Source organism: Geotrypetes seraphini, chromosome 2, assembly GCF_902459505.1.
Source record: "Geotrypetes seraphini chromosome 2, aGeoSer1.1, whole genome shotgun sequence".
NCBI lineage: Eukaryota > Metazoa > Chordata > Amphibia > Gymnophiona > Dermophiidae > Geotrypetes > Geotrypetes seraphini.
Window position 1 is genome coordinate 200462804 of NC_047085.1, and position 14904 is coordinate 200477707.

The 14904-nt window shown below is 42.1% G+C and overlaps 1 protein-coding gene across 2 annotated transcripts in view; it reads right to left on the minus strand.

Moving 5' to 3' along the window:
* The window catches only part of GCNT2 (glucosaminyl (N-acetyl) transferase 2 (I blood group)), a 107122-nt gene extending 92974 nt beyond the window's left edge, over nucleotides 1-14148 (minus strand). The window contains exon 1 of one of the 2 annotated variants that reach the window (XM_033934692.1): nucleotides 12577-14133. In XM_033934692.1, coding sequence (XP_033790583.1) covers nucleotides 12577-13537 — 961 coding nt within the window. In that variant the 5' untranslated portion in view covers nucleotides 13538-14133. Of the gene's footprint in view, nucleotides 1-12576 lie in introns of both variants that reach the window. The other variant, XM_033934691.1, reaches the window with a different exon arrangement.
* Between the last annotated feature and the right edge of the window lie 756 nt (nucleotides 14149-14904).

The window sequence follows — 14904 nt, forward strand, 5'->3', positions numbered from 1 at the left end:
CCTGGACAAAGTGGCTGTTTTGTGTTATGCGGAGCATGGTACTCTGAAGGTGACCTCCATTCAGCTGTCTGTAAATCTCAAACCAATAGAAATCCAGATTTAGTTTGAGAACCTAGTGAATGTCCATATAAAATTTTATTTAATTTGGAGGAGATTGAACGTGGACAAATTTCAGAATTGGTCCAATTGATGTGGAATGACCCATTAGGCGGTTATATTGGGGAATTAACTACACAGATACAGAGAATTTAGCTCTAAAAATCTGGTTATGAATCTTATGGAAACTAATGGCCAGCCAGGCATTTTTTCCAGGGGCATATGAGAAAATCCCTTTAGGACATCTGAATTTTGATGACTAATTTGGATCCTAGTAACCTATAGCATGACAAATTGTATATTTACTTATATTTAGAAACAAGTGGACTACCAAGAAAAGCATTCAATCAAGATGTACAGAATGAGAAGGAAGTGATGCTGCTGTTGTAACCTGAGCTCTCCGAAGAGAACAGAGTGAAACAGAGTACAACAGTGGCTTAAAGTCTCTAAAACAATTCTCCCATGATTCCAATCTGCAGTTGCTATGAGATTTATCTCTAGCCTTGGAACTCGGATAAATGGCCCAGCGGTTCCCTATCCAATTTTCTTTTCGTTACTTTCCTGTAGTATATGCTGCTTTTTCTTCTTTGTATTTGCCTTCAAACACAGCTGCTGTAACTTGCCTTTCTCCTTCACCTTCAGGTCTTATCTGCAGTGATAGCTATCAAGCTTGCTCTAAACTTTGTGAAGTCTATTTCCTCCAGGCTCCCCTAACAGGTCTGCTTTTTAGGGTAAAGACTATACAAGACTGGTTGAATGCATGTAAATAGTTACTGTAATTAAGTAAATGTTTTGTCACTTTTACTTGTAAAGAACTACAGGAAACATTATTAGTGCAGTAAAAGTACTGTATATACTCAAAAATAAGTCGAGACCCCCATTCCCCCCAAAAGGATGAAAAATAGTTGACGTGAATATAAGTCAGGTGGCTTAATATTCAAGTGTCCTGCATCCAGTGCCCCCTCCCTCCCCTGTCAGGTTCTACACCCACTCCCCCTTCCTGCCAGGCACTGCACAAAGCCCCCTTCCCTCTCTCCTCTATCAGGCTCTACTCCCAGCTCCCTCCCGGCCAGGCATTGCACACATCCCCCTTCCCTCCCTCCCTCTCAGGCTCTCCAACCTGTCCCCCCTCCCTGCCCTGTCCAACTTACCTCCTCTGCCGCTGGAATCCCTGGTAGTTCAGAGGTGTTGCAGGCAAGAGTGAGCTTTCTACGCTCCTACCCCGCTGCGCACTTGGTCGGTCACTGCCGTGAGTTCAGGCTTCAGCCGCTAAGCAGTACTGAGCGGGAGCGCACTTTGGCGCTGCTTCTCAATGTTGACAGTCCACATGCATTTTAACAACTTTGAACAGTTTAGGGTCAGCTGCAAATTTAATCACCTCATTCGTCATTCCAATTTCCAGATCATTTATAAAGAAGTTAAATAGCATCATTCCCAGTACAAAGCCTTGCGGCACTCCACTGTTTACTCTTCTCCATTGAGAAAAATGACCATTTAACCCTACCCCCTGTTTTCTATTCAATAACCAACTCTTTAATTTTTTCAGGAGCCTCTCATGAGGAACTTTGTCAAATGCTTTCTGAAAATCTAGATACACTACATCAACCGGCTCACCTTTATCCACACGTTTATTCACACCTTCAAAGAAGTCAAGCAAATTGAGGCAAGATCTTCCTTGTCTGAGGCAAGATCTTCCTTGTCTGAACTCATGTTGTATAATTAAATCATGTTTATGTATGTGTTCCACAATTTTATATTTTATAATTGTTTTCACCCAGGGGCTTTGATCATCCTACCCCATCGCTTCAAGTTTAAAGCCCTCTTCAGTAGATTAGCCAGCCTGCTGCTGAAAACACTTCTTCCCACCTTGACTTCGTAGAAGGTGTGAATACACATGTAGATCAAGGTGAGCCAGTTGATATAGTGTATCTAGATTTTCAGAAAGCTTTTGATAAAGTTCCTCATGAGAGGCTCCTGTGAAAATTAAAGAGTCATGAGATAAGTTCAGTTGTGGATTAGGAATTGGTTATCGGATAGAAAACACAGGGTAGGGTTAAATGGTCATTTTTCTCAATGAAGGAGAGTAAACAGTGGAGTGCCTTAGGGGTCTGTACTGGGACCGGTGATATTCAACTTATTTATAAATGATCTGGAAATTGGAACGATGAGTGAGTTGATTAAATCTGCAGATGACACTAAACTGTTCAAAGTTGTTAAAATGTATGCGGATTGTGAAAAATTGCAGGCAGACCTTAGGAAATTGGAATACTGGGCATCCAAATGGCAGATGAAATTTAATGTGGACAAAGGCAAAGTGATGCACATTGGAAAGAATAACCCGAATCACAGTTACCGGATGCTAGGGTCCACCTCGGGGGTTAGCGGCCAAGAAAAGGATCTGGGTGTCATCGTAGACAATACAATGAAACCTTCCACTCAATGTGCAGCGGCAGCCAAAAAAGCAAACAGGATGCTAGGAATTATTTAAAAAGGGATGGTTAACAAGACAAAGAATGTTATAATGCCCCTGTATCGCTCCATGGTGCGACCTCATCTGGAGTATTGTGTTCAATTCTGGTCTCCTTATCTCAAGAAAGATATAGTAGTGCTAGAAAAGGTTCAAAGAAGAGCAACCAAGATGATAAAGGGGATCTAATCTAATCTAGTCTTCGGTTTATATACCGGGTCATCTCTCATCGGAGCTCGACTCAGTTTACAAATAGTCAGGAGACTAGAGTGTACATAAATGATGTAGAATAGATGGAACTCCTCTCGTATGAGGAAAGACTAAAAATCACTATTTAATTTCTTATTAATGAAGTGTTCTCCCTAGGGCCTTTTAGCACGGTGCTCCGCCCGGATAATTTAGATGACTGCCCGGCTGTCATCTCGATCAGAAATCCTGCTGCTGCCCTGGCTGCTCAACATTTTTTTAAAAAACCCTCTCACCAGCTTGGAGATTTCCTGGGCTGACTCGGCACAGCCTGAATTGCCGCCGAAAGTGTTTGACTCCTGCCTGCCTTTTTTTTTACTTTTTTTAACGTTAGAAAGTTACTTGAACCCATGCTCCGGGGCTCTAACATGTGCATATCGGCTTCCCATTTTCTTCCCTCCGAAACTGGAAGTTATAACAGGGAGGGGGAGTAGAGAAGGGAAGCTGGCACGCACACGTTAGAGCCCTGGAGCATGAATTTGCTACAGGCTAAGGCGGGAGACAGGTCAGCGATGGAGGGAAGCTTATAACTTGCTGCTCTTGCTTGCTTCGGACCTTCCTTGCTGCCGGGTCCTGCCTACTTTCTGTTTCCATGAAGGCAAGACCTGGCAATGAGGAAGGATTTAAGCAAGCAAGAGCAGCAAGTTGTAAGCTTCCCTCTGTCGCTGACCTATGGAAGATAGGTCAGTGATGGAGGGAAGCTTAAAACTTGTCTTAGTCTGTAGCGACTCTGCCGACAGGTGTGTGAGATGGGAGGGATGGGAAGATAAATGCTGCTGCTGCACCCAACTGGGGAGGGAGGGAGGGAAGAGAACTGCTGCTGCTGAAACCAATTGGGGAGAGAGAGGGGATAAGGAAGACCAGGGAAGGGAGAGGAGAGGAAAGAGATGCCAAGACCATGGGCGGGAGGGAGGGAAAGGAAAAGAGCTAACACACCATGGGGGGGGGGGAGAGAGATGTCAGAGCATATAGGGGGAGGGGGAGGAGACAGATGCCAGACCAGGTGAAAGGAAGGAAGGAGAGAAAGATATAGAAGAGATGCCAGATAATGGAGTGGGAGATGGAAGAAGAGGAGAAAGATTCCAGGGCATGGGGGAAGGAAGGGAAACAAAGGAGACATAAAATGCCAGATCAGAGGGAAAGAAAGGAGAGGAGGTGCCAGAGAAGGAGGGAGAGGGAAAAATAGGAGAGGAGAGAGATACCAGGGCATGGGGGAGAGAAGGGGGGAAGATAGAGATGCCAGACCATGGGGTGGAGTGGGAAAAAGGAAGGAAAAAAGAAGAGAGAGATGTCAGAGCATAGGGAAGGGGGTGGAGTCAAAAAAATGGATAGGGGGTGAAGCTGAAATGAATCATGTACAAAGGAGAGAAAGGGCAAAGGATATACAATTTATTGAAGGGACATAGAAAGGGGGAAGATGCCATATGGAACAGAGAGAGGGCGGACACTGGATGGAAAGGGCAGAGAGGGTGGACAATGGATGCAAGGGGCAGAGAGAGGGTGGACAGTAGATGGAAGGGGTAGAGAGAGAGAGGGCAGAGGCTGGGTGGAAGGGGCAAAGAGAGAGGACTGTACAGGATCAATTGACTGTGCATGATCTGGCTAGTTTAGTTTTACAATGCATATGTTGGTGTTCTAGTGCTCAATGCAGTGTTTAAGATGCTGCCTTTTCCTAGGTACACCCTTGTGTGACTTATGGATTATTTGTAAAAATAACTTTTTTATATAGAGGGGGTTGTTAAAAAAAATGATCAGCACTGGCTGTCATATATACTAGGTACGCCACTGGATTTAATGACCCTATTCTAACTTTACTGTTGACGTAGGTGTTCTTCCCCCCCCCCCACACACACACACACACTATAAAGAATTAAATTAAAGTTGTATTAACATCAAGCAGCTTTCAAATGACATTATAAGCAAATAAAAATAAAATATTTTTAATACATTGCTAATTATTACCTGCATCTTTACCTAAACTGTTTTGCCCTAGCTCTCACTTTGATCTTTATCTGCTACTTTTTTGTTTTGCTGTAGTGCAATCACACAGGTCTTCTTCAAGGCTCAGTAACATCTCTCCATAAATTATGTGAAAGAGGTCTGGAAGTGGGGATCGCATCTATTTCATATCCTCAGTGAGACCTCAGGAAGGAACCTAGTGATCAAAACATTATTAGAGGTGCTATAGAACCATTTCTTGTAGGACTGGATGAGTTATATTTATCTTTTTTTGTTGTTGTGTTAAATTCATGCAGAAATAAATGGCTAGATTGAACCTAATGACTTCATTAATGCATTTCCCTTTTTTAAACCTCTATACCATTTCATAGAGGGCAAATATCTAATTATTCACTTCTAGAATTGGATACTTCTTAAATTTAGTAAAAGTATTCTGGCACAAATGTCAAACCTTAAAAAAGGAAGTCATATTGAGCATTGGAAAATAATAATAATAAATTAACTAATAAAAATAGTACATATTTAATTTTCCCTGTCCCGCCCCACCCCACCTGGCTACTTTTTCATGCCACCCGGCTGGACAAAAATTTCTGGGGAGAACACTTTAATGGTTTGCAATTTAATGGACTAAGTCAAGAGAAGCCAATCACTTAATCACGAGAACACAATCTTCAGACAAGCCAAGGTTAACTACAATTCAGAATATGCTCTAGTTTAAAGTTTCAAATTTGATTAGCCACCAACATACCAATCCCTATTCCAGTGAGCTTCACTGAATTTGAAGCAGGGGCCACGTTATCAAAAGGACTTCAATGTGAGAACCAAGACCAGTACTGGATAAAGTGGATGGTGACCAGAGCCCTGAGCAATAAATGTGTGTGCCAATCTAGCTACTGAAGCGCACTCACAGCTGTGTAAATAAAGTGAAGTTTGTCTTTTGGGCCATAAAGTCTCTTTCAAACTACATTTCCTCAATCCACACTTTCCTCCAATCATATTTCAATCAATTATTCTCAATGCCCGCCATTCTCTCCTCTCAGTCAGACACCATCCCTCCAATCCCCCCCTATTCTCCACCACCCCTCCTAGTCTTTTAATGCCCCTGACCTTTCCCAGATTCTTGCCACAGGCACTTGTCTCCTTGGATAGGACTTTGTTTTCTTCACGTGATGCCACAACTTCACTTTTTATGCAGTCTTGCATGGGAGTCTGTGTTTTGTGCAACTCAAACTCACTAAAAACCACACAGTGCTGAAGGAAAACAGAGCAACTGTCCTGGAGACAGAACCAGCAGCATCCTCTGGAAAAGATGGGAGAAAATATGCACCTACAGAAGAGAGTTAGGAAGCTGCACCTAGATTCAATGGGGGCTACCACTGGCCCCTGAATTGAAGAAAACCAATTTACACAATGATTATAGTATAACAAGGCTCAATACATTTTCTCTTAATTTAGGAGCCAGCAGGTCTTGCCGCTCCCTCCCCCCACCATTTTCTTAACTAACATTAAAGAGGTAGGGTTAGGGGAATTCCCTCTTAAATCTGCCATAAATCTTGTCTCTGTGAAAGAGCGACACTGCACAGAACTGGCAGAAATGAACAGGCCTCCCTCCCCACCCCCCAAAGTGTGCTGTCAACTATATTCCTTCATCCCCCCTGATAGCTGGATCTGAGGCATTTGCCTCTTGGCATCAGCTATCACCACAGCCCAGGCCTCATCATTGTCTCTCTCTCGACCCATTACCTCAATCAGTCTTCCATAAATCTCTCCACATCAGCTTGCACGTTTCAATCATCCACAGCCCAGAAGTATTAACATACTCACTCTTCAGTTTCTTCACCCAGCTAGCTAACCACAAGCCACCTTATGATAGGCATACCCGCTACTTCCCCTTATCTCTAATTATACCCGATCTGCCACGGAAAAAAAAGTGTGTGTGTGCCAACTGAGCTCTCAATGAATCCAAGCTGTGAGTAAAGGAAGAGCTGGTTGATCATGTAGTTTCAAATTAGAGAATAATACAGGGACAAATTTGTCCCCGTACCTGCAGAACTCAATCTTTCTGCCCCTGTGAGTTTTGTCGCTGTCACTGCCCCATTCCTGTAAGCTTTGTCTTAACTACACAAGTCTCAAATACTTATGATTTAAAGTGTTTGAAGTTTGTGCACATAAGGACGGAGTTTGCAGGAATGGGGCAGGGACAGGAAAAGAACTCGCGGACATGGGATGGAAAAATGAGTTCCCGCGGAGACAGGGAAAAATTTGTCCCTGTGTCATTTTCTTTTTCAAATCTCTTCTTGTACAATGCAGCTCACATTCACTGACAGTTCAGCAGTGGTACAGCACAAATGGAAGAAAAGGCCCTTTCTGCAGGCAAGGCAGCCAGGTGTGTAAGCACTATTTTGGCGGACAAAATTCAGGGCACCATGGTCTACTTTCTAAGTGCTAGAGCTAAAATTTAGCATAATAATACCATTTATAGCATATTATTCATATCCCGAACCCACACCATTCAAAGTGTAGATGTCCAGAAATGTGTTGAGGCAGTGCCATACTAAGGTTTGCGAGAGTGATGCAACCACATACAATCACCCTCAGTCAATATCTCCTCATAATAGCAGTGCAAAGTGGGCAGGTGGACTGCCGCTGGGGCGTGTTGCATGAGGTACACATACATACTAGCTCAGTATGGCTCTATGTTTAGAATAACTAAAAAATAACACTGTATAGTAGTATTTTTATAAAAATTAAATAAAAATATTTTGTTCTTTTGTTCTCAGAATAATTTGTAAAATACAACGCTCAGTCCTAAATAAGCTCTCAGTACTACATGAGAGTGAAACGGAGATCCTCCGTCATACAGTGGAGCAAGCCGGGCGATACATAACACCCGAGCTAAGTATCATATAGCACTATTGAATATAAAGAACAATAGTAACAAAATAGTGGTTTAAACAGCAATTAAATAAATATGAAAAATGTATGAATAAAAGGGAAAGACTCTGATCAATGATAGCTCGCATGCATGGCCAATTAACCAAGATTAGTTCTGGTAATTGACCGTGGGCACTAGAGACCTACAGTCTTTATTCCTGATATTATTGAGTAAAGATCTTCTTGATCTAAAGTTAGCCTTTATATATGAGATTATAGTAGATATACTAGAAGAAACGATTGGATCTATGTTTAGAAGCCACTCCATTCAAGGTACAGTAAAACCTTGGTTTACGAGCATAATTCATTCCAGAAGCATGCTTCTAATCCAAAGCACTCGTATATCAAAGTGAAATTCCCCATAGGAAATAATGGAAACTCAGACAATTTGTTCCACAACCCAAAAACATTAATGAGAGAGAGAGAGAGAGTGAGAGAGAGTGATAGAGAGAGTGAGTGAGACAGAGAGTGAGAGAGAGACAGAGAGTAATAGAGAGAGTGAGTGAGACAGAGAGTGAGTGAGAGAGAGAGAGAGAGTGATAGAGAGAGTGAGTGAGACAGAGAGTGAGAGAGAGACAGAGAGTAATAGAGAGAGTGAGAGAGAAAGAGAGAGAGTGAGAGAGAGAGAGTGATAGAGAGAGTGAGTGAGACAGAGAGTGAGAGAGAGACAGAGAGTGAGTGAGACAGAAAGTGAGTGAGACTGAGAGAGAGAGAGAGAGAGAGAGAGAGAGATCCTAAAGAGACACATCACATCTGAAAATGAGCCAGACTGGACCAGGGCTCCAAAGATGACCCAATGCACTTAATAAGGGACCCACTGATAAGAGAGGAACTATAGAATCGCTCCTTTCAAACTGCCTCACACTTCTTCCGGTCACAAACACACACATATAAATGAACCCACACATACACAGTGTGAACCTGGACTGGAAATAATTCCATGAGGTGTGCTTTCTCCACACGCATCCCTCCTGCCCTGTTACCACACCCCACTCCTATTAGGTTAGCTCTTATCGATTCAGGTGCATATTTCATTTCCTTTGTTATAAATCTGTAAGCTCTCTTAATGGATGCTATGTATGCTAACACTTAGGTCCCCTTTTACAAAGCTGCATGGCAAAATGCGACACAACTCACAGAAACTGAATGGGCTGTGTTGCATTTGGCACAGACCCGCTATCGTGACTTTGTAAAAGGGGCCCCTAGTGACTGAATCATGTGGTTTGCTACTGATGAAAAGCCCAGCAATACCCATTGCCCTAGGTCAGTAATACCATGTAGTTAAACTGTAAAAACTATCCTTTGAAATCTAATAACAGCGACATCTCCTGGTTATGATATATTGTGGCATGATATCGTTCTATTACTCTTTCCAAGTCAAAAGATTTTTTTTTTAAATGAATGCCATTGACCATGAGAAACAAATTATTAAGTTCCACAAATCCATTCCGCTTGTCAGGCTTCCTTCAGCTATAAACACCATTTGGAGAGAGAGATCAAAGAGCTACCAAGACCACACCTTATCATTCCAAAAGAACCAAATTAAATGCTAAAAAGCGTAAAGATTGTAGATTTAGGGCTCCTTTAACAAAGCTGCGTTAGCAGCTTTATCGCACGGGACTTTTCATCACGCGCTAACCCCCGCGCTAGCCGAAAAACTACCGCCTGCTCAAGAGGAGGCGGTAGCGGCTAGCGCGGCCGGCAGTTTAGCGCACGCTATTATGCGTGTTAAAACGCTACCGCGGCTTCGTAAAAGGAGCCCTTACTGTAGCAATATCAGCAGTGTTGTATAGTAACTAAGCAATTGCTGTACTTATGTAAATGTTTTAATACTTTCTACTTGTAAAGAAGTACAGGATAACATTTGTTACTTTTACTGAAGTAATAATTTTGCCAGTTTTTACTACTTTTACCTAGTTACATTTGATGCTTGCAGTTAAAAGTAAAACGTAAGAGTGGAAGGGAGATATACATGACAATTCCTTAGTAAACCAAATGAAATGGCAACACCGGGAACTGGATTTTACTATTGCAAACCTTATCATGCAAACAGTGGATCATTTCATCTTAAATGTTGCTGTTCAGTGTGAATATAACCTGTAAGAATAGTGGAGTTGCCTGTGTTTGAACTGGTTAGATGAGTTGGCTCAAAGTGGAGACAAAGCTGGTAGCAATCCTTGATGAACAGGCACTGTAGCTACAGTATTTTTACTTTTTATTCAAAAAGTATTATTTTAGGATTTTTTTTTTTTTTACTTGAGTAAATTTTTAATTTGTTTTTCATTATGCCTTTTACTTAAACTTTTAAGTATCAAAATATGCATTTACCTTTACTTAAGTACTTTAAATCACACTGAATATCAGATTGCATGATCATCCTTTCAGTGATAAATTTAAGATGCAAAAACCAGGATCTATAAGAGAAGGAAAAATGTTGGATGTGGCAGTAGAGGGAGTCGGAGAAATGCACCCTGGATCCCTCTCTCTTTCCCCACTGCAGCAAGGGAGGGAATGAGAGAGAGAGAGAGAGAGGGTGAACAGTGAGAAGGAGACGTTGCACATGGGGGTGCAAGAGAGGAAGAAATGCTATGCAGGGGTGGGGAGGGGAAAAAGAGCATGCTTTGTGTAGTTTAATTTTGTGGTTACCATTATGTATTAATAAGATTTTATTATGAAAAACAAATTGCGGAAATGTTAATAATTTTGTCATCTTTCTCTAAAATCCAGCATAGTACCAGAAGACTAGAGGGTGGCCAATATGACATCAATTTTAAAAAAAGTGTTCTAGAGGTGATCTGGGAAATTATAGACCAGGTAAACTAGTAGAGAATATTATAAAAACCAAAATGACAGAACATATATGTAAGCATGGAATAATGACAGAAAGCCAACATGAATTTAATTGAGGAAAATCTTGCCTCATCAATCTACTGCATTTCTTTGAAGGACTGAATGAACATGTGGATAAAAGTGAGTCGGTTGATACTGTGTATTTTGATTTTCAAAAGGCATTTGACAAAGTACCTCATGAAAGACTTCTGAGGAAATTAGAAAGTCATGGGCTAGGACAAACTTTTTGATGCCACGGCACACTAAACTTGGGCCCACGGCTGGAGGGCATTTGCAAGTGCGCGGACATCGACACAATGATGTCATGCACATGTGTGACATCCTCACGTTGACATCCACGGAGGCCCTCCAGGCAAGGCCCTGAGCATACTATCACTACGCTGGTGGTGGGTGCAGCAGGAGAGGTGCCGGCTGACTGCCTACAGTGCGACAAAAGGCATGTCCTGTAAGCAGTCAGTTGGCACCAGCGTCTCACGGCACCCCTAGAATCTCACCATGGCACATAGGGCTCCTTTTATTAAGGTGCGCTAGCGTTTTTAGCGCGTGCAAACCCTGCGCTAAACGAAAAATACTAACGCAAGCTTTATGGAGGCGTTAGCGTTTAGTGCACGCTGCTAGCGCACCTTAGTAAAAGGAGCCGATAGTTGGCGATACACTGAGAAAGGAAGTAATGAAGACAGAAAACAGAGAGTAGGTTTAAATAGTCAGTATTTTGAATGGGGAAGGATAAATGGTGGGGTGTATCCTAATTACCAAGTGAAACACTCCACAATCACACAACCCCAAGGAAACCAACAATTCAATACTCCAAACACCTAGGGAATATACTCACTTGTTCCCTAATTAAAAAGGAATTAACTTTCAATATAGTGTTATGCTATCATAATGTATTCAGCTCAAAGGATACCATAAGGAAAGGAGAAAAGAGCCTCAGACTCCTAGCCTGCCACTACTCATTAGCTTTCAAGCAGGCTGTATTCATGAGCTACCTCATTGGCTCAAAAACCTCCTCCTCCCTATGTTTCTTTGTTAGTTTTATAACTCCCTATCAATTTTATAATTTCATAATCAAATAATTCATTTAATAATTTAGTAATAAATCATTTTATAATTTTTAAATAAACTTTCATATTTAAAAAAACATCCTCAGAGCTAAACACTACATTCCAGACTTACTTTCTTAAGCTGGAGGTACTCGAGAGTGACCATAAAATCACTTCCTGCTAGTGGGTTGGAACTGCAATCGGATGAGTGCTAGCATAAAATATGCATAAAAGCCTTAAGCTACAAACACTTATCTCCTCTATCCCTTGCAGTTCAAGATATCAAGGTTCAAGGACTTAGCAGACCTAGTGTTTTTGAACAAGAGTGTGGCATGCTGACGATACCTTGAACTGTGAGGGATAGAAATAAGTGTTGTGTTTAGCTCTGAGGAAGTTTTTTTAAATATATAAACTTATTTAAAAATTATAAAATGATTTATTACTAAATTATAAATTAAAAATTATAAAATGAATTATTTGAATATGAAATTATAAAATTGATAGGGAGTTATAAAATTAATAAAGAAACATAGGGAGAAGGAGGTTTTTGAGCCAATGAGGTAGCTCATGAATACAGCCTGCTTGAAAGCTAATGAGCAGTGGCAGGCTGGGAGTCTGAGGCTCTTTCCTTAAACCCAGATGAGGCCGATGCAAAGTTAACAATTTGTTACAGATTTGAGTTTATGCTAGCATTCTCCAGTCCCCAGAACGATGAGCAAAATAGCACGAGGCATGAGTAGAATCTCTCCCCCCTCCCCGTTTAAAAGTTCAAGGACCGAACAAAAGGTGACAACATTTCAGCAACACAGAAGAATGTATCGCCTGCGACCTTATAATAACATCATGAACACAACCACGACATTGCAAAACTACATTGTTGTATATCTGAAATAGGTGAAAAAATATATCACTTTTTTTAGGGGGGGGGCATAAACACCCATGCACAATACAAAGAGAAGACACTCCTTCCAAAGCACTTACCAGGGATTCTATTCAGCGTAACCCAGAAGTGTTCATCCGGGCTGTAGGTATCCTTAGACCATCTGAGTAGGTCGATCGCCATCGGATCCTCCAATACGAAGCGAGCGAAGTCGCGGCTAAGAGCAACGTAGGCCGAGCCAAAGAAGATGGTGATGTTGTGCGGGGGCGGCACCTTGAGGGTCTGCGTGCGGAGCATAGAGGGAACCGAGGCTGCGATGTGCTCGCGGTGCACGTACTTGGTGCGCGGAACGGCGTGCGCCGGGGGCAGCACCCCGGGCGTCAGATTGTGGCCCTGGAACGCCTTTAGGTGGCGCACGATCTCGCGGTTGGTCTTCAGCGGGAAGTCCTGGCCGCAGACGTTGAGCACGTAGCGCCAGGGCGCCGCGGAGGCGTGGAGGTCGCGGAGGCAGTTCACGTCGGCCAGCAGGCGCGAGATGCCCGCGTAGACCACGGGCTCGGCGCGCGACACCAGGAAGGCATTGGGGAAACAAGCGGCCAGCTCGCGCACGGCCTTCTGGAAGGCGGCGGGCGCCCGCTCGTCCACGTGCAGGCAATAGATGTTCTGCGGCGCGTAGATAGCGCGGAAGAGGCGCTCGAAAGTGCGGAACTCGTGGTGCAGTGTCAGTACGTAGGCCAGCGGGAAGGCGGCCTCCTCGGCCGAGAGCGGCTTTGTCACGTAATGGCTCTCGGTCACGTACTCGCCGCAGGGGACCCCGGCGGGGGCGGGCTCTAGGATGACCGCGGGGTCGCCGTCGCCGGCGGCCCGAGTAGGAGCTGTCTCTCCTTGCAGTAGGGCGGCGCAAGTAGCGACCAGCTCGCGCCTCTCCGATGTACTATTTGCTCGGTGCTGCTGATTCGCCGCCAGTCGCGGCTTTCGCTCCTCCAGGCGAGCGTAGAGCAAGAAGAGCGATACCACCAGCAGGACGGGCGCGAGGAAGGCGCAACGCATCCAGCAGCTCATTGCAACCGTAGACTGGAAACGAGGAAAGGGCGGCTTCTGATCAGCGCCTGACTGATGCTGTGGGTGGTTTTTGGGTTTTTTTTCTCCCGGACAGTCCCCAGCAATGGTTGCAGATGTGTAAACGATTTTTTTTTTTTTTTTTACTCTTCTGGGAAACCCTGACGGGATGTGTCTGGCTGACGATTCACATGCTCTGCGTTTCTTTTAATTTCCCACATCGGGTCCACGCCAGCCACCTGCTCGCTCTGCATCTCTGCTAACAGCCGCTATTTCCCCCTCTCCAGCCCCACCTAATTGAAATCTCGGCTTGAGAAGCAGGTAGCCGACTCCGTTCTCCGCCCTCTTCCGATCTCATTTGTTTATGAAAGAGCCTCTTTCCCTTCTGGGCTGAGCTACCAACTACAGCATCGTTGCTGTGAGCGCTCGCTGGGACATGACCGCAGTGTTTAACGCTCATCTTCTCTTCCTGTCTGCGTTGCTCTAGTACTGGCTACTCCCACCCCTTTGTTGATTTCTGCCTTTACCGTGATCTGGTTTTGCCGCTTTTACTCCAAATTCGGTTGCAGGGTTGCGCCAATCCATAGCTGCCAAACTGTTAAAATGATTGTGGGTTCTCTTTTAGATGAAAGTTAATCGTCTGATACCTTCTTATAATATGTTGCAATATCTATCTATATACTGTACTGTATAGATACCGGGCTTGATGGACCTTCGGTCTGTCCCAGTATGGCAATTCTTATGTTCATTACAATTAGTACTAGGAGTATTATTTATATATATATATATATATATATATATATATATATATACTCCTTATATATATATATATATATATACATATATATATATATATATATACTCCTTATATATATATATATATATATATACTCCTTATATATATATATATATATATATATATATATATATATATACTCCTTATATATATACATATATATACATATACATATACTCATATATATATATATATACTCCTTATATATATATATATATATATATATACTCCTTATATATATATATACTCCATATATATATATATATATATATATATATATATATATATATAAAAGGAGTATATATATATATATATACTCATATATATATATATATATATATATATATACTCCTTATATATATATATATACTCCTTATATATATATATATATATACTCCTTATATATATATATACATATACTCCTTATATATATATATATATACTCCTTATATATATATATATACTCCTTATATATATATATATATATATATATAAGGAGTATATATATATATATATAAGGAGTATATATATATAAGGAGTATATATATATATATATATATATATATATATAAGG